The sequence below is a fragment of the Gymnoscopelus braueri genome (genome assembly GCF_963280865.1).
Source record: "Gymnoscopelus braueri genome assembly, chromosome: 10".
Lineage (NCBI taxonomy): Eukaryota > Metazoa > Chordata > Actinopteri > Myctophiformes > Myctophidae > Gymnoscopelus > Gymnoscopelus braueri.
Window position 1 is genome coordinate 29,970,841 of NC_137611.1, and position 20,997 is coordinate 29,991,837.

Genomic DNA, 20,997 nt, shown 5'->3' on the forward strand with positions numbered 1-20,997 from the left:
CATGACTATAGAGATACTGTGTACCGATTTGCGTGATATTTGGATAAAATCTGTAGGAGTACTGTCAAAAAATTAGAAGAGATTAGCTGTTCACAGACGGACACACACACACACACACACACACACACACACACACACACACACACACACACACACACACACACACACACACACACACACACACACACACACACACACACACACACACACACACACACACACACACACACACACACACACACACACACACACCGGACGGACGGACGGACGGTAAAACCTACTCTCTCGCCATGCCTTTCGGCCTGGCGGAGACAATAACATAATCGGTGTGTGTGTGATGGTTTATCTTTCGATTCAAATTGGAGATTTGAGATCCTAGGCCTACTCAGCTTGCACAATAAATATGACACTGATTAGCCTAGTACGCAAGATTAGCTGCGGACAGACAGACACACAGACAAACAGACTCACAGTCTGTAATTGCCACTCTCTATTGCGGTGGTGTGACAAATACACATGAATTACAACGCATAACTATGATCCCCATGACAAATGAAACCCAATAAACACATTACGTTGCACATGAATTGAGTTGAATAAATAATAAGCACATGAAACATAACACAGACACAGATGTCTCTCCCAGCCACTAATAGCCCAGCAGTGGTGGACAGCAACGAGGTAGTTACTTGAGTACTGTACTTTACTTTCACTCCACTACATTTCAAAGACATATGGTACTTTTGACTCCATTATGAATTAACCGTTTCATTTCAAATATAGTGAAAATAGTAGATCTACAAGCTCAACGCGTCGGGATGGGACACGTTGTGAGCGTGTAGATCAGCCATTTTCACTATTTTTGAAACTTTCTGAAATGTATTCGAATTTTGGTGGGGAAATACATCATTCAAATTCAATATGTTTTTGTTTTGGTTGCATTCCTAAGCCAATCAGAGTCTCCAAAGAGTCTCTTACTGAGCAGCCACCCGGTCATCAAATTATTGGCTTAAGAATGTGATTCAAGGCTTCATGGTGTGTGAAATTGATAGAAAATAAGAATTTCTTTGAGTGAACTACTCTTTTAAGTATTTTTAAAAGCATGTACTTTTGAATACATGAGTATTTTTAAAAGTACTCCAGTAACTCTATACAAATTTGACTGAGCAACTTTCACTTTACTTGTAGTTGAGTAATATTTGACCAGGAGTATCTATACTTCGACTCAAGTACTGGGGCTGAGTACTTTGTCCACCACTGCAGCCCAGGACACGACAACAAGTAACACAACAATAAGTCAGTGTTGCCAGATTCTGCGAGAGAAACAAGCAACCAGGTCTATGAAAAAAAGCCCAAAAGAAGCGACTAGCCACATGAGCACTTTAAACGCATTTATGCATCGGCTATTTGAAAATAGCCGATTTACAAGCTCGAGCTTGTAGATCTGCTATTTTCTAAAAGATATTTAAAAAAAAATAAGTAAAATGTGAAATATTTTGGAAACACTTTAACAACGCAAATCTTGTATGGGGGTCGCTGACAAAAAATATGGGGTTACGCGGACAATTACATATTAATCTGGGGGTCCATCACATGACAAATACATATTTGAGAACCACTGGTTAAAACAACATTTAGGAAACAAGCCCAAATAAGCAACTACACTTTAGGAACAAGCCCCAAAAAACACAACCCGCAACTACAGTACCAATATTTACAATCGACTTTACAGAAGAACAAGCCCAAAGTTGCTTATAATAGGCAGACACGGCAATACTGAAATAAGTGCGGCCTGACAGCGGAGCTAACAACACAGCAGAGTTCACCCTGATGCTGGACAGGAGGGTGTGGAGGGCAGCGATTCAGAAGTCCAGAGTTGGTGTTGGCTAGTCCACACTCTCGCATTGCATGCACAATATGTGAACATGGTCAGCAAGTTAGAAGAGCATAAAAAGGCACCTGAGAAAAAAAAAATGGAGATATTTTCAGCGTAAATATCAGTTCAGGTGTCAAAAAGGATAAAGGATCATCTTAAAACAAACTTTTAATAGGTGCAAAAAGAATACCGACTTTTCGACAGCACAGGGTCTTCTTCTAAAGAAGACGCTGCTTTCGAAACATCAGCAATTCTTTTTGCACCCATTAAAAGTTTTTTAAGACGACCCATGTGCTCCAGCTTTTTCCTTTTTGAAGCTGCTTTGGTCCCTGTCTGAAAAGCACTGGCGCTCATCCTTAAAAATAAGTTTTAGCGCGTGGACTCTCTCAAGATCAGTTCACAGGTATGTTTAATAGATGCTAAGGAATGAACCAAAAAGCTGCCGCTTCCAGCAGCAAGCATAACTTGCAAGCAGATTGATCTATCCAGTTCACCACATTTGGCTGGACACATTAAATGACGTTGGTGTTTAAATTCCTACCGTCAGATAATTATAAAAATACATTTGCGCTAGCCTGGAGAAGAACCAGGGACACGCTGAAGAAAGCATTTTGCACCCATGTGGTATGCGCCCTAACCATTCAGCTATCAGGTTGCCAAAAGATTTTTTTATGCCACAGTTTAATTTACCCTGCTACAGTTTATGGGCATACCACCACGACGAGGTGCGCGTCACGCGTGCACACACACACGCACATGTAACATAACAATGCCAGCTCTAGGGGCAGAGTCATCAACATTATGGAATTTAGCATTTTCCTGCACTCATGTTTCCTTATACTCATAGCTCCTCGTGACGCCTCCTAATCCTTGCTCCTCATTCCTTGGAGCAGCAATAAGAGACATATGACATGCCTGTCAAAATGGCAGCTTGACTTCGGTCATGTGTGTTGCTAACAAAACCTAAAAAAGACAAGTACAGTGGCTGAAGCTTTTCTCCTGAAAACGTATAATGTATAATATGTTTGTTTCCACAAACACTCTACTGTTAGAAAGAATATAAATAGGATCATAATTTGTTTGTGTCCTTGAATAGCGAATGAAATAATTAATCTAAAATATTAAGCAAGGCTGGTTGGGTTGCCATGGCATTTGCATAACATAGAACATGTCTTGACATGTTTACTACTGCCATTAGCAAAATACCAGCATGCTAGCCCCAAGCTGTAATTGTAAAGTGCCGTTTGCGTGTGTTTGAAGGTCTGTAAATGAGCTTGTGTATCTGCCTATGCATGTTATACATGAGTGGGTATGTGTTTATGCATGTGGTTGTATGAGTGTGTGCTCTTACATGTGCGTGCATGTGTGTGTGAGGTGCTGTCTAGGCCATATTTGATACTAAACAGGATAATTTTCACGCACACGCAGCACACACACACACACACACACACACACACACACACACACACACACACACACACACACACACACACACACACACACACACACACACACACACACACACACACACACACACACACACACACGCTATCATACTCTGTCATCTTACTCTCCCTCTCTCATGCCATTGATGCAATGGCTATCTGGGTTGTTGTGGGGTAGTGCATGCAGCCATGGGCTAAAACCGCTGTCTTGCCTCATGTAGTCATGTTATCACAAAGTTATTCAGTCGCACTATTTTCTGGTCTCTTGTCTTGACACCAGGCACAGTTATATGTAAAAACAGACGTTTAACATAAGCTTTGTGGTTTTGTGCATAACAAACAACAATAATATGGCACATTGAGCCTGATTTCCAGGGAAAGATGTTTTCCCCATTTTTTACCATGCCAGGTTGAAATTTTTATTTAAAAAAAAGAAAGAAGATGTAATCCTATAAGCACATTTGCTACAATATCTCCCATAATCCCATAATAGCCAGGGAAACGGTATGAAAAACAACAACAACAACAGCAGCTATGTTGTAAGATCCTGGAATGTTCCAACCCTCTTGGAAGGATTTTCCAGCATGCTGCACTTTTGTTATTTATAGACCATTTATGTTTATATCTTATTTCATGTTCTCAATGTAATGCTTAAAAAAAAGTTGTTTTTACTTTCCCTATGAAGTAGTTTTGAAATAGTAGTTGAAAGCATAGAGCTTCCTAATTTATGCTTTCAAAGTAGCTTCCCCAACACTGGTTGGTCTGTCCGTGGGTTTTTATAAATATTTAACAGATGAAAAGTATTAACACGAGCTTATGACTAAATAATAACAACATTGGATCCATTGAAACGCAGGATTTTTTTCCCATTTCCTGAAAAGTTATAGTGTTGGATATACAATGTTTCCACCCGACAGCGATGATATGTTGTATTATGTACAGTAACAATAATATCTAACATGTGTTTGCTTTGTATTCATACAAACAACTCAAAAGAGAGCAGGTAGCAGGTCACAATTAAGGGTGGTTTAAGGATTCAAGCAGCGCTCCTCATGGGTGTCAGGTCAGGTTGGTGTTCTTTGGCTGTCAGGGGTGTGGCGGAATTTCAAATGAACGATATGCACTTTGACTTGCATTTAAATGAGCAATTCATTGATGCTAAAAGAGTGTAGGCTGCAATGTAAATCATCTATCCGGGAATACATCCAGGTGTGTGTGTGTGTGTGTGTGTGTGTGTGTGTGTGTGTGTGTGTGTGTGTGTGTGTGTGTGTGTGTGTGTGTGTGTGTGTGTTCGTACATGCGTGTGATCCCCGATCTCTCCCAAGTCGGTGCGTCATAGATGACTGTCGTCACTGGCCTCGAAATACTCTGATATAATGGGTACTGCACTAAATACTACGCCAAAGCTGGGAGACTGTCCCCAGTCTCTAGTTGAGTGAAGCATGTAGAAACTGACTAATAACTCTAGATGTCATCTTGCCCCGAAATCCCTTCAGTCTCTCTAGAGTCTCGTCCTCGATGCATAGAGCAGTGCACATATTTCTTGTCGGGGCTTGTCAATTCAAACAGAATAGTGATGCCTATACCAAGGTGTGAGATACAAGTACACAGGGCTGCACTGGGTCCACCCCAACAGAAATAGCTGATCTAAAAGCTCAGCATCGTATGACAAAGTAAACTAGAAAAAGTGCTCCTCGGAGCACAGGTCTCCGCCAGGTCCGCCAGGTCAGGTAGGTTATTGCCACCTCCTGGTGGCGCTATAATAGGCCAATGTGAAAAGGGTGGCATTTCTTCCTCGGCCTAGTGTGAATGTGCGTGCATTCATGATTTGAGGCATTTTGTTGCAAAAATGTGTTTTGCTAAAGTAGACCTGCTGGTGGCACTATAACAGGGCAATGTGAAAAGGGTGGCATTTCTTCCGCGGCCTAGTGGGAATGTGCGTGCACATTTTCACGGAAATCGCAAGCTGCTTTCATGATTTGAGACATTTTGTTCAAAACTGACCAATCCTGCAAATTTTGGAAGCCAACCTTAGCCAATCAGGATGGAATATGAAATATCGGACAGATGAGTCTTGATCACATGACTATAGATGGGTTTCCTGTTTGTAAACATGAGAGGATGATGCGCGCGCAGTGGCGGGATGAGCCTGTAGAGGGCGCTATTACCCGCAGCATCTCTGGCCATTGTACATTCATTAAAATAAATGGTCTTCACCAGGTTTAATGAAAGTAGATTAAATGATGCAGTTTGTAATATCTTCTTTACTCAATAAAAATGATTTGTCGGAAGTTGGATCTGTTTGTATATAATAGCAGCATTATGCCTATTATGCCTATAATAGCAGCATTATGCCTATCTAAATCCCGAAAATAACAATAGAGTGAATGGCGCTTCCGGTTCGTTCTCCCCCGCGCATGCGCAGATCGCGCACTCTGCTCTGTGATGACGTCGCGCGGAAACCCATCTATAGAGATACTGTGTACCGATTTGCGTGATGTTTGGATAAAATCTGAAGGATTAATATCCAAAAATGTTATTGACATAAGTCGGCCTCCTGGTGGCGCTGTAAAAAGCAGATGTGAAAAATGCAGTGCAGATGTTTTTCCTTGGCCTCTAGGGAGTATGCGTGCAAAGTTTCACGCAGATCGGTGCAGTTATAGTTAAAAAATGCAAATTGGCCTGTTATAGCGCCACCATGAGGCTGATTGGAAAAGTTTTAAGTGGCATTTCTTCCTCGGCCTAGTGGGAATGTGCGTGTGCAATTTTATGGAAATGGCAAGCTGTGTTCATGATTTGAGGCAGTTTGTTCAAAACTAACCAATCCTGCAAACTTTGGAAGCCAACCTTAGCCAATGAGGATGGAATATGGGAAATTGAACAGATCCGGGTTGATCACATGACTATTCAAAGCTGTAGGAGTAATGGGAAAAAATTAGTTTTGCACACATCGGCCTCCAGGTGGCGCTATAACATGCCCATGTGAAACATGTGGGGCAGAGGTTCTGAATTGGCATCCAGGGAGTGTGTGTGCACAGTTTCGCAGCGACCGGGCCAACGGTGCCAGAGATTAGCTGCTAACACACAGACAGGACGGACACACGGACACACACACGGACGGACGGACAGGGGGCAAAACATACTCTCTCGCCATGCCTTTCGGCCTGGCGGAGACAAAAATCAGGATTAAGTGGTTAAATCATGGTTGTGTTGTTGAAAGGCCAAGACTGCATTTAGAATGCAACATTTTGAAACGCAATTTAGTCACCTACTAAAAAAACGTAACCTACACCTCTTACAGCTGTAGGCAATGCATGTTGCACTGTGGGACAGGCTTGGAAAACTGGCAAAGCAGACGATGTCAAACTGTACTGATCTCCACCACTGAGTAGCTGGACATTTATTTTAACAGGATTTTAGTGGGGGATATTAAGTATATCAAGTCCCCGGTTCGAGTCCCGGCCCCGGTCTATTTGTCATACAGTAGGTCATCAAATTATTGGCTTAGGAATGCGACAAAAAATCTATCATTCTATCAAAATTGACATAATTTACAATTCTATCTGTTTCATCTGTTGTAAAGGTGCCAGATCACATGTACCGGTATTCAGACAATTATAGACCAGGATTTCCAGGGCGTGAAAAAGCAGCCTTTTAGAGCAGTGGTTCCAAAACCTTTTAGCTCAAGACCCAAAAGAGACATTTGGTGTACTCGGGACACAAACTTACAAAAATACATTATGAATTAACCACTTATTCACTATTTAATAGTGAAAATAGCCAATCTACAAGCTCACAACGTGTCACTTTGCGCTGCGTTGTGAGCTTGTAGATCTGATTCAGATTCTGGAATTATTTTTAAAAGTCCTGAAAATGTTGGATTTTTCTTTTGGAAAGTTTTGAAAACTTGAAATAAGGGTATAAAAAGGGATATACAGTATACTCGTCGTGACCCATAAAAATGAGTCTACGACCCAAAAATCTGTCCCGACCTAGTGTTTGGGAAACCGTGTTTTAGAGCCAAGCATGTGGTACATACTCTGAGAGAACTTGGGAGGATTGTCGTTGACATCAGTCAGGGTGACGTTGACGGTGGTGGATCCAGAGAGGCCCCCCACGGAGCCGGCCATGTCTTTAGCCTGGATGACCACCATGTAGCGGTCCCTGGACTCCCGGTCCATGCTGGACATAGCCGTGCGGATGACACCTGAAAGAAGAGACAGGCAAAGAGAAGACAGTCAACAGACAAATACTGTACAAATACCTACAACCCAGTTCACTCATTACACTGTACTTGTGAATACGTTCTTCTTCTTCTGTCTGGTTCATCTGTTTCCATCTGGTTCTGTTTTAATGTGTGTGAATACATACTTTGTAAAATCCTCAGTGTTCATTTAAGTCAGAAACGGTACATTTTGTTACATTTATACACTCTCTGGTTTACTCTCTAGTCAACCTTTACTGTGCAGTAAAACCGGGTATCACAGGTCTTAAAGCCCAGTCAGCTTTACGTCCTGTGCTGCCATTTTCTCTCCAAACTGCACAATGGCAATCGGGCGCACAAAGTCGATTCTCAGGAAAACGATATAAAGTGAAAGTGAGCGACGTCTCAGTGCAAAGTTTACTCTCCTCCCACCTTCAAATCCAAAACAGTAGAAGCATTGTTTCTTAGAGCGACCTCACGCAAAATGCACTTATTTGTCAAAAATGCTATGAACTACATGGTGGCTCTGGAATCAATGTAGCCCATAGCATCACACATTTGTACCCCCGGTTTGATTCTGTCTGGAGATCTGTTTTGCATGTCGCTCTCCTCTTGTACCCTCAGCTTCCATCCTGTCTCTCTAAACTCAACAACTGGGGGCGGCTGTAGCTGAGTGGATAAAGAGGCTGCTTGGGAAACAGAAGGTCCCCGGTTTGGAGCCTCAGCCTACGTGTCGCAGTGTCCCCGAGCAGGACCCTTAACCCCTAACTGCTAGCTGAGGTGCTGCCCCTGTCCCCTGTCGCCCTCTGCTCCTGATACTTAGGATGGGTTAACCCATTAAGGCCGATTCTACAAAAGCCTTCTAAATCAGTAGTTCTCCCACTTTCAAGATTTTTTTTAAATGTTCAAAAATAGAAGATGTACAAGCTCACAGCGCGGCACGAAGTGCCGCGCTGCGAGCTTGTATATCTGCTATTTTTGAATAGCCAACACAAAAGTCTAAAATGACACAGATGCTTTCCCGGTTCTATGCAGATACCACATTTCATTGTATTATGTATTATGCAAATGTACAGTGAGAAATACCGCAAAAATAATCATTAAAAACATTGTGGAGGTACAGTACAGTGCTTAATTGGGTAAACATTGGGGGGATAGTGGGACATTGAATAACCATATTACTTTGATGCCTTATTCAATAATCTTGTGTATAAAATGCCTTACAAATGAGAGAGCATGATACAAAATAAACAGCAAACATAATACAGTACGCAAATCTTCTCCTGGATAAACAATTTGATTTGGTGCAGAGGAAAAAAGCAGTGGACCAAGTACAGACTGCTGGGGGAATTGGTCAACAAAGTATGTATAGGGTTTAAATGGTTAAAGTTAAAAAATCATTAAACAAATTGGTTTGTTCTTGTTGCGAACGCAGCGGAAGGAGGCGCGGCGAAGGCGCGCCTCCGCGCAAGTGGAGCATACTATGAAACCGTGCTCGGCTTGTGTGTGTCTCTGGGTCTCTGTGTGCACTGCCTGTGTGCACTGCCTGTGTGCAGCTCCTCTGAGATAAGTAAATGTCCAATTTAGACGTACCATACATCAAATGAAAGGTCTTTGAAAACTGAACACACATGTCAAGGTTGCGTTTAAGCCCGCCCCTTCCCCCGGAAGCCACGCCCCGGAGAAGGCTCCTAAAAACTCCCCATTGAAACCCCATGTTAAATGAAAAGTGCCCGAATCGCTCCCAAACTTTTTCTACCCCCCCTAAGTGGGGGTCTACGAACAAATACTTCGGGCTCGGATTTTGGCTCCGCCCCCCGGAAGTGGGTGAAACAGGCACTTCAAACACTTTGTTGAATTGTTCAAAAACATTCAAAGTTTTTTTTTTGTCAATTTGTATTTTTCTAAGATGCTCCTTTTAACGCAGATTTTTATTGTATTTTTTTTTTTTTTTTTTTTGGTTACTTTTTTTTAAATATTTGTTTTCATTCTTTTTTTTCTTTTTTTGCGTTCGCTTACCGCGTTCGCGCGTCTTACTTGTGTACAATATATTGCCAGATCTAAGTACATTGTAATATGAGGTTGCCAATATTTTTCTGGATCTTTAATGGGTTGATAATGATTATGTCAATGAAAAACCTAATTGCACTTACAGTAATATCAACACACACACACACACACACACACACACACACACACACACACACACACACACACACACACACACACACACACACACACACACACACACACACACACACACACACACACAAAACAAGCTTGTTTTGTGGAATTGATTTAACGTTTTATACACATCCTCATTTAACTAAGTGTACCCATTTTACCATTTGTACACTCTTGGAGTTACACATGGATACATTAACAGGATCTCTACAGTGCACACAATCCCAATACCACAAGAAGCAATTAAAGCATTTATTTGGCTTTTGAGTAGTGTCAGATACATATGAAATATATAGAGGGCGGATGTTCCTCCCCAGTTTGAATGTAGAATCTAGTAAACATGCAGGGGCACACGGACAGCAGCTCTCAGATAGCATTCATTTATGAGACGTAAACTCCCAATAAATGAGACAATTGTGTCATAAATCGCAGAATAATGAAATATGAATAAGCATGGAGATGGCAAAGAGCTCAAGGACAAAAAACATGAACAAACAGGAAATATACAGTATTTCCTGTGTTGATTGTCTGTATCAAATCAAATCAAACTTGATTTATGTACAGTACAGTACAGTAGCACACTTTGCACGTTAGAAAAACAATACAATGCAATACAACACACTTTACATTAAGTGAAAGTGCAGAGATGAAAACCGGCAGGGAATAAAACAGGGAGAATTAATCAAATAAAGACTGAGGTTGATTGGTTTTAGGAGGGTTGAAAGAAAATAAATAAATAAAAGCAAGGGGTTTATTTACTATATAGCAAACACAGAGGCGATTGAAAGTGCCTCACATAACATACTGTAGACAATAAGAAATGAGTTAGAAAAATAAATTAAAGATTAAGGGGGAAAAAAGGAAAAGTACAGACTGCTATGCTATAAACACACCCAAAATGGGTTTTTCTATCGATTACACACTCCATGGAGACTTGAATTCGTGGAGATTTTTAGTTTTTTGTTGCATTCCTAAGCCAATATTTTGATGACCGGCGGCGGCTCCAGTAGGAGACTCAAAATGTCAACTTTGAGTGTCCTACCGGAGATATTAGCATCATTCCGCCGGTCATCAATTATTGGCTTAGGAATGCGACAAAAACAAATAAAATCTCCATGAATTCAAGGCTTCATGGGGTGTGTAATTGATAGAAAATAAGTAATTTTTGGGGGTGAACTATCCCTTTAAGGGATGAACAGGTGAACATAAAAGTATTTAGCCTGTTTTTAACATTAGCCAGAGTTGGGCCAGGTCTGAGATCTTACTGAACATTATCCCAGCAATGCGTAACATAGTGAATGTAGCTTCACAATGTTTCGTTTTCATCCTAGAAACTGTTAGCAGACTGGTCCCTGATTACCTAAGAAGTACAGAGGGTTCATAAGCCTACTGCAGTCTGGGAGTAAGTGCACAGATGGATTCTGGCCCTTAACCATTAAGTGATTTGAAGAAAAGAAACTGTATATTGAGGTCACTTTGGTAGCCAATGCAGAGAACTGAGAACTGTAGAGAATGTAATATGTTCAGCTTTTTTGGAACTCTGGGAGCACCATTCTGAATGAGCTGTATAGCTGCCTAAGTGCTTTTTTGGGAAGGCCTGAGAAAAGAGTAAGACTATTACAACAGGTGGATTACTACAATTGTATAGGTGCTATACCAGGAAAGTGGATCACATAACTCCAGTCCTTCAGAATCAGATTAAACTTTTTTTGTGACATGACATCACACATTTACGCAATAGAGTGTATGAAATTCCTTTTTGTACAAGCCCCCAACATTTTGCAAGAGAAGATCAACGCTGGCTCCCTTTTTTTATGTACCACATATGTGGAACAAACAAACAAATAATTTCTTCTGTAATTTTTTTTACTTAAAAAAATGTTTTTTATTCAAATTTCCATTTATAATATGTTTTCTAATGACCTACAGTATGTCTTGAACAGTTTGAAGTGAAATGTGCTATACAAATATACTTGCCCATGCCTGGCTAAATCTGCTGGTGTTCCCTTTCCGGGGCTAAAAACATTATAATCGGTACACCAATCGGCTCCTCAATATCTCAGCTATCTCCCTACTTTTGGTCCCAAACTATGCTGTAGGCAGTTTTTATGTCTGTCCCTAGTATGTACATAGCTGATAAGGTGTTGTTTGACCAGCCTGTTGTACTCTCTCTCCTGCTCATTTTATAATCTTTGACCAAGAGATCAGATCACATTTATTAGGGTTGTTGGACCGGGGGCTGTAGTTTAGCTGTCACATTCACAGATACCAGATAACAATTTCAGTACACATTTTAGGAGGTTAACACTCCTCTGCTGGAGTTTATGAGACAAGGCTCAAATCTGGGACACTTGGGCTCTTGTCTGCTTCAAAAACATCAAGGTATAGACCTCCCCTCAGCCCTCCCACCTGCAATGCTGCTCACACCTACTGTAGAATTAGCACATCATTTGGAATGAACCTGGAATGTGATTTCCAGGAAAAACATACAAATATAAAACAGAGGGTTTATTTCCCCTTTAATAAGAGCAGTTTTGTTGCTGTGATGGAGTTGTCTTTGTAGAGGCTTAATAACTGCCGTTTTCAAGGGAAAATGTCTAATAGAATGGAGATGTTAACTATTGCATTAAGTCTATTGCCAAGCAGCTGATTCAATAAAAAGAGCCGCTTTGTCATTCTCATTCTAATCAAGCCAAGTTTCAGTAAGAAACAAGATCTAATTTACGATTAATAATCAGGTCATTGTTTAGGAAAGACGGTATTTGATAATGATCTTACATAAAGCAGTGTAGCTTATAAAGGGTGTAGTCCTTTAGGAAACAGTTACAGGAATACAATGTACTTAAAGAACATGTTGAGTACTGATTCTTTTGTCTGGCTCCTCAGTGACTTTAAGTGTGTCCTTTAAACACCAGTAGGTAGAGGTAGTGGGCGAGACGGGAATGTCAGTAGCAACAAGGAAGAGTGCTGTTCACCAACCGGTGCTGTTTCCAGGTGCAACAGTTAATTGAACTAATAGCTTTTTTCCCTTTTGAAAAAAAAGAAAAGCAACAATAGCTAATCTACAAGCTGACAATGCACAGAACCAGAAAATATTAAAATTGTCTACCGGTACATATAACCACAGGCATAAAGAACCACCATGAGGATAATATGAAAAATACATTTTGTTTGGGTTGCAGGGCATGGACTGACTCATGTTTACTGCTCCTAGTCAGTGTGATGGTAATACATATCCTAACATTTATATACAGTATAGATGTGCGCATGCACATGAACACACACGCACACACACACACACACACATACACACACACACACACACACACACGCACACGCACACGCACACACACACGCACACACAGAAACAACTCCCATACTGCACTGACAACATAGGAATTGAGAATAAAAGGAGTTTGTTTTGACAGCTATGTACATTTCAACAGTGCATTATTAATGGCGTGGCTCGGTCCACCAGGGTCACTAAGAAACCTTGTACATTCCTACACAAGGTTTCTACACAGACATGATTTAATGCTCTGCCTCTCCTCTATACTCTCTTTCTTTTCTGTACGAGTGCATTTGCGCACACATGCACGCACGAACGCCTGCCCGCCGGCTCACCCGCCTGCCCGCCCCGCACGCACGCGCAAACGGACGCACGCACACAATCTGTCATACCTGTACCTACACCCCCTCCACGCCCCTACAGAACAAAATTCTGAGTGTTAATTTAAATCTGCATGTATGCATTCGCACGCACACGCACACACACACACACAGTTTTAATTTAAGTCTTCAAGCACGCAAACACACCCATATCCCTACCCTATATGCACAAACATGCACACACCTACGCACATGCACACACACTTTCAATACACCCCTGACACAACACACACAAATGAGAGCACAGACGCGCGCACACACACACACACACACACCCCCCTCTCCACCACATGAGACGTGGACGGTGTTTAGCCCAGAGGCTGTGCTCCACTGCATTACTCGCTTCACAGCCCCACAAAACACAGAGCCATCTGGCCTTATCAGGCCCCTTTAGACCGAGCACAGAGACACGCTGAAGCCCAAAACAGGACATCCACAGTGCATTCTACACCTGTATCTACCACTCTGAGAGTGAGAGAGTGTGTGAGGGGCAGTGGTGGTAAAAGTACTCAAATGTTTTACTTAAGTAAAAGTATCAATACTGCAATGTAGAAATACTCTGTTACAAGTAAAAGTCTGGAATTCAAAAAGTATTGGTATCAAAATGTACTTAAAGTACCAAAAGTAAAAGTACAAACATTTTTGAAAATAGCAGATCTGCAAGCTCACAACGCGTCGCAATGCGATGCGTTGTGAGCTTGTAGATCGGCTATTTTCAAATAGCCTAGGTATAAAAGAGGGCTAAAGTGGTTAATGTATGTTTTATAATGTAATAATGTATATCTGCAAAGTTATGTAACTAGTAACTAGAGGTTACGTAGGTAACCCCAGTTGTATTATCTCCGTAGTAATATACTTACTTATGGGATATCAGCGCCCCCTGGCGATGCACAGAGCAACATACATGGACTCCCGCGACAATTCTATTGGATAGGGTCATGTTACGCGCAACCGTCAGATCCGCAGACTCAAAAGGTTCAAAAGGAGGACGGCAGAGTGCATCCAGTACCACCGTAAGGTCCCATTTCGGGAACAGAGGCCTGTTGACCGGCTTGGCCCGCCTGGCGCCGTTCATAAAACTGCGCACCAGTAGGTGATGGCCTACCGTCACATCAGGAGGCAACCCCTGCGAGCTCAGGCTCGTCCTTTCACGCGCCAGACCCACAGGTCTAATCCCTGTGGGTTCTCGTGGAACACCTCGTTCCCTCCCTGTCTCAGCAGGTCTCTGAACGGAGGGAGGGGCCACGGCTTGCCGTAAAGGAGGGGAGTAATTTCTGACCTCCACAGGCCCCAAGCCGGGGCTACTAATAGTACTGTCAGGCCCTGGAGTCTGACTCTCTCCAACGTCGGAGGGATCAGCTCCAGAGGCGGAAAAGCATACAGTAGTATGTGTGGCCACTCGTGTGTCAAAGCATCCCCTCCCATGGAGATGTCCTTGCCCCCTATCGAGAAGAACCGAGAGCACTTCGTGTTCTCTCTGGATGCAAACAAATCGGCCAAACCGGGCCCATATCATGTCCGCCACCTGTGGGAGGAGTGACCATTCCCCGTACCGGAGCCCCCCTCTGGACAGCAGGTCCGCCCCATGGTTGAGGAGGCCCGGTACATGAGCTGCTTGAACCGACGCCAGGTGCGAGTCGCACCACAGCGTCAGGTTGCGAGCCAGTTTGTCCAACACAAGGGAACCCAAGCCTCCTTGTTTGTTGACATAACACATCGTTGTGGTATTGTCCGTTCTGACCAGGACATGATGCTTCTCGTCCTTGCGTCTGACGTCGCCCACTCCGAGCGAACCAGGCCGTCCCTCCCGGGAGCTGGTTCTGGTCAAAGATGAGCGGGATGCTCCCCGCCGGCGAACGGGGGCCCTAGCCCCACCCATGGGCCTCTTTTGAGGCTGATTTTCAGCAGGTGAGGCCGGGGTCAGGAGGCCAGTCGCTGCCTCCCTTCTCTGTGTCTCCTCCGCCTTTGTGCTGCGCAGCAGCTCGGCGGCCGTGTGAAACAGATTATCCGCCTTGAGGGGAAGATGGAGCAGCTTTGCGGCGACGTTCTTGTCGCACTCGGCGGCAAACTCGAGCCATTTCGCCCTCTCCATGTCCGCGACGAGGGCCATGGCTCGACCCGTCCACATCACGCCGTGGCAGGTGCACATGATGGCGATCTGCACCAGCCTTTCGAGCTCCTTTGCATCTGCAACCCACTCGGTGTGTATTTCAGCTGCGGCGGCCTGGTCCCTCAAGGGTTTGGCCACCAGCTCCTCGAGTCTCTTGGCGGCCGATCCTTGCAGGAGGGCCACGGCGTTGAACGCCTCCGCTGCTAGGCCCGAGGCCTTGTAGAGGGTGTTCAGCGACCCGGTGCTGGTCCTCCTGCTTGGGTCCGTGAAGACGTGTTTCTCATCGACAGTCTTAACGGAGCCAGGTTTGCCGTCCTCAAGACTCCTGGCTAGAGTCGGGTCCATTGGGGGAAGGCCGACGACCCCCAGGTCTGCAAGGCCTTCCTGACGCCGCTAGCCTCGGGAAGCAGTATTGATTCCACCCGTCTGGGGGGAAGGGCTGCCAGACCCTGGAAACCTGGAACCGGGGCTGCGCCGCTCACCTTCAGGGCCTCCATCGGCTGCTCCAGGCCGCACCTCGTGATGGCCCGCCTGAAGATAGCCGATACTGGCTCGAGTGGCTCCTTGCCCGCGGTAGAGGCCTCCGCCACAGGAGTAGGAGGAACGACTGGCCCCGGGCTCGTCATCGTCACCTCCTGGTACGAGGTGAGTTCCCCTTCTTCCTCCTCCTCCCCACCTTCATCCATGTCGGCGTCTCCTCCGGTGATGTCCTCGACATCGGAGAAGATGCTACCCTCGGGCGTCGGCGAGTCGCCCCAGTTTGGAAGGGAGGCGGAGGGGGAAGCAGGGACTCCACTGGCGGAGACCGGTGACGAGGTTACGGCCACCTCGCGCCGGTCTCTAGTAGTCTCGCTGGCCCTTGGAGCGGCGTGAAGCGGCGGGCCCGTGGCCGTCGCTTGAAGAGGCCGCGAGTAGTTTGGCCCTCGTCAGCCGATGATCAAGGTGGAAAACCGTGAAACATGCACAGGCCCGGCACGCGTCCTCGTCGCCTGGGTGGTAGCGGGCGAGGATTGCATGGTTCGGCCCCAGGCAAGAGATGCACAGGCGGTGCGGATCATTGGCTGCTACTAGAAGACTGCAGCCCACTAGGCCGCAGACCTTCGGAGCCTCCATCCTATCCTGTTCTTCTCCGACACGTGGCGAGATAAGGCTAGGTAGCCACCTAACCTAGCCTAGCTTCTAGCTTACGGCCTAACCTGCTAGAAGCCTCGAGCTGGTTCGTCACGGGGAAAACAGAGAGGACAGGATAGAAATAAACAAATAAGTTGATGAGGTAACGCGGGAGCGTTATTTTTAACGAAACTTTACACCCGAAACACCCGTGGAGGTACACCAGGTGCCCTCGCTTTGGGATTTGTTGGGATCGAGCTAACTTCTCCGTGCTGTTTGTGCTGTAACTCTGCGCATTCGCTTGTGCAGAGTGAAGAAAGAGGGCGTACCCTGTTACACGTGGGGTTTTATACTCCTTCCGGACTACCGGTTTCGCGTAACATGACCCTATCCAATAGAATAGTCGCGGGAGTCCATGTATGTTGCTCTGTGCATCGCCAGGGGGCGTTGATATCCCATAAGTAAGTATATTACGAGAGGACAGACATAATAACTAAAGTTTTCAAATATTTGCCGAGATGTAGTGGAGTAGAAGTAAAAGTACAGAAAATTGGAAATACTCCAGTAAAGTTAAAATACCTCAAAATTGTACTTAAGTACAGTTCATGAGTAAATGTACTTCGTTACTTTACTTTACTTCGGGGGGGGGGGAGAGGTGATGGGAGATGGCACAGTAAAGATGGAGAGGTGATGGGAGGTTCTAACAGGGAATATGAAAGCGAGAATGATAGGAGAATGAATAGGAGCCTTTTCACACACCTTGTGTATTCAAGGCGTGGCTTCAAACGCCCCCTCTTGATACTCGGAATTCCTTCTATACAGACCTTTATGCACGGCCATTGCTGAGCATACACAAGTCCAGTGATATTTGAATAATATAATATAAATTCAAGATCAATCAAAGTGTCTTCTCTCCTTCCCATTAAGAGCCAGGTGTGCTTGAACCTTGGCACATTGTTATTTAATGACAGACTGGAGGAGACCCAAACTATTTTCTGCCGAGGAAAAGGGAACGTGTGCAACCATCAAGCAGCATTAATAATGAGATTTAGCCTAATCATTTCAGGAGGCTGGGGAAACTGGCATTTTGGGCCTGCAAAGAATCACACCTTCCTCCATCACATCTCTCCTAATTTACGCTATGTGCAAGACATCTCTGTGATATCTTGACATATCAGCTTAATGATCTCCAGCTCATTCTCAGTTATGTTCTTTATTTAAACCACCTATTAAAGCATGACAGACACGCTGCATCCCGTCCCGTAAGTCAGAGCTCTAAAATGGATATTGAGTTCTGTCAGAGACAGTTAAAGAATGGCAAGAGGCTATGTATTCATGACATAAGCGCCACAAACTCCTCTCTCTGCGTGTAAGATAGCATTGTGCCCTGATCGTGCCAGACCACACCTCATTTTAAGACCAACACACTAATGGGCACTAAAAAGGCGCAAGATCATTTGGCATTTACACAATGTTTGAACTGGCCGTGAAAATTACAACTGTGCAGCTTGGAAAATTGCAATGATAATCGTGCTGCGCTGCGGCCCCTTAGCGCCTTCCTGCCCGGGGTGGAAGATAGGGCCCTGAGGATTTTACTGTGTATAACACTGTTGCATTAATTACTGTGCTTCCAGTACCTAGTTTAGTTGCTGCTTCCAGTACCTAGTTTAGTTACATTTGAGTTGTGTGCCTAATCAATTCCATAATTGCATTAATGTGATACATCTATAACATGCACGCTTGGATTCTGCTTGCAAAACCTCCTTCTCCTGCCCTCCATTTCTCTGCTTTAAAATAATAAAATACTCCCTTTGTGGACAAAATGTTCATTTGCCAAGCGGCATCTGGCTGAGTTCTCTTTTTTTCTTATTTCTTTTCTACCTACAAATCAATTTTCTTGTGTAGGCGGCCACCGGCGGTCTTCTGCACACAACACACACATGCTGTTACGTGCACACTGCGTTCAGGAGAACGGACACCCGACCTTAGAATGAATATATTTTGGTACTGGTTTGACAGAGACAGAGAGTACACTGGTAGAACATGAGGGGAGGCAAAACATGTATACTGTACACTTCATGAGTGTCTCTTGGGAGAGGTGGGGGTACTGTATGTTAGAGAGAGAGAGAGAGAGAGAGAGAGAGCAGATTTATTGTCCATGCGGTACGCTACATTATGCACCTGCACCTACAGCAACCTATACTGCTACACAGGCCCCAGCTGACTACTGATGGAGGCCGCACAGGGAAACTACAGTATCTCTTTCTCTCTCTTCCATGGTCTACATTGTGATGTGTGAGACTGTTGCATTCCTGCTGCCACTTTTACTCCTCTCACATGTTCACACTCTCTTGTGTGGAAATGATCTGCATATACGCACAAAAACAGGACTCCAAAGACGCTTACACCACCACCAGACATTTTAGATATCCATGAAGGTAATGTGAGAATGGCAAGGCAAAAAAGATGCCCCTGTTGAATTCTGTGCTGTCTATCCGTACCAAATGCGACATTATTCACCGATCTTTCGGAAATGCACCTGTATTGCATACCCACAACAACAATGTGGGTTTTAATGTTGTGTGACAATACACTGTTTGTTTTACACAAATCCTCGATTTCTGCCGAGGAATTGATGTTTGTGCTGTCTTTCGCGATCCTTTTGGGGTAAACGCAAACGTCATACATGATGCCTTTTGTCCTTAACAGTCATAGAGACAGATTTCTGTTTGTTTCCACAAGGAAGAATGATTTTTTTTTCTTTTTTCCCACAAACATTTCCACCTAAATCAATAGCTGACAAGGTCGATAGATTTTAGAAAAACAAGAAACAAAAGAGCAATGCTCTCCTGCACTCTGTACATTTTCCAGTCAGATTCAAAGCGCTCAACTGGTTCAAAGATCAATTGTTAAAGCATCAAAACCGAAATGATCAGCCATTTTGAACCATAAATCACATCTATCGGCTCTCTATGCTTTGCAAAAGTGCGCACATATATTACATCTCTGCTGATATTAGTGTGTGTGTGTGTGTGTTTGCGTACATACATGTGGGTGTACAGACGGTTTATTTTGCTTCATAGCCAATTCTCTGTGCCTCTCTTCCCTGTTTTTCCTGTCACTTCAAACAATAAAGCAGGCGGTTAATTAGCATTTGATTTATTAGCTTTCAGATGTAGCAGATATAGTAATATGATGAATGGGCCAGTATAATGTAGACAGAAGACAGTACAGATATGCCGAATAGGGGCTACATTTCCCATGGCCTGTGACCATATATTTATTTCAATAACATTAGGTATTGTATTGTGTCCTATAAGTGTTAATATAAACAATCATCTCAAAGATTTTTTTTTTCATTGACGACAGCACCAGAGGAGGTGAATCTGAGAAAAGCTCAGAACTTTCTTTCTTTTCTTAAAAACATTGTCGGTTTCTGTGTTTTTGGTTTGTTTTGTTTTGTATTATTTCTTAATACAATTATATATACACCGGATATATAAAATGTATATAGGCAAAACATTTAGGCTGAAGCCATCTGACAGCATTGATAACACTATTAAGCTGAATACATACACGCAAACACAGAATTCAGGACTGCTTGATTGAGACTATATGACAATACAGCAGGAATGAATGATTAAATGCATGAATTACAAAATGAAATAATAAAAAGCATGTGAATTAAGGCCACAATGTTTTTCAATGTGGTTGAGAGAGCTCATCCTCCTCCTCCGTGACCACTTCACTGGTGGCTGAGGCAGAAACGGGTGTAATAATTGCTCCACAAACACCATCAGTTGCTGATAAAGGTTCTCTGGGCGCTCAACTCCCTCTAGGTGAAAGTCATTAAACTGAGTGCCAGTGGAATCCAGAGTGTTTGTTGCCTCATTGTTTGCCATATGAACCACAGTGGTGTAGCACTTTTAACAAGGGGGCTTCTTGAGATAATAGGGCAATAGTTTCAGTGGTGGAAAGTAACTAAGTACATTTACTCAAGTATGAAGTAATGAAGGCTACCCTCAGTACCCTGTTTCGGTTTCAGTAAACTGCTCTATGATGTCAGGGGACTTCCACGTATAAAAGTGCAAGTGAAAATAGGGCATGAATGCTATCCCATCGCTGCCACCAGGCCAATTGAAGATGTATTAACCGTTTAAAACATTCTACATAATGAGTACTTTTACTCAAGTACATTTTGAATACCAAACTTGTACTTGTAACAGACTATTTCTACAATTGGGTATTGATACTTTCACTTAAGTAAAAAAATGTGAGTACTTCTTCCATCACTGCCAATGACACCACAGTTGCTCTCCACTCTGCTCTCATTCAACAAAAAGTCTGCAGGCTAGATTGTTCTGTTTTCTCATCCCGATGAGTCTGGTTTTAACAAGAA

At 43.7% G+C, this 20,997-nt stretch overlaps 1 protein-coding gene across 1 annotated transcript in view; it reads right to left on the reverse strand.

The window, feature by feature from the left end:
• LOC308093501 (cadherin-18-like) overlaps window positions 1–20,997 on the reverse strand; it is a gene marked incomplete at both ends in the record, with an annotated part of 166,825 nt that overhangs the window by 70,370 nt on the left and 75,458 nt on the right. The window contains one exon of the mRNA XM_080439838.1: window positions 7,361–7,528. Coding sequence (XP_080295964.1) covers window positions 7,361–7,528 — 168 coding nt within the window. The remainder of the gene's footprint in view (window positions 1–7,360; window positions 7,529–20,997) is intronic.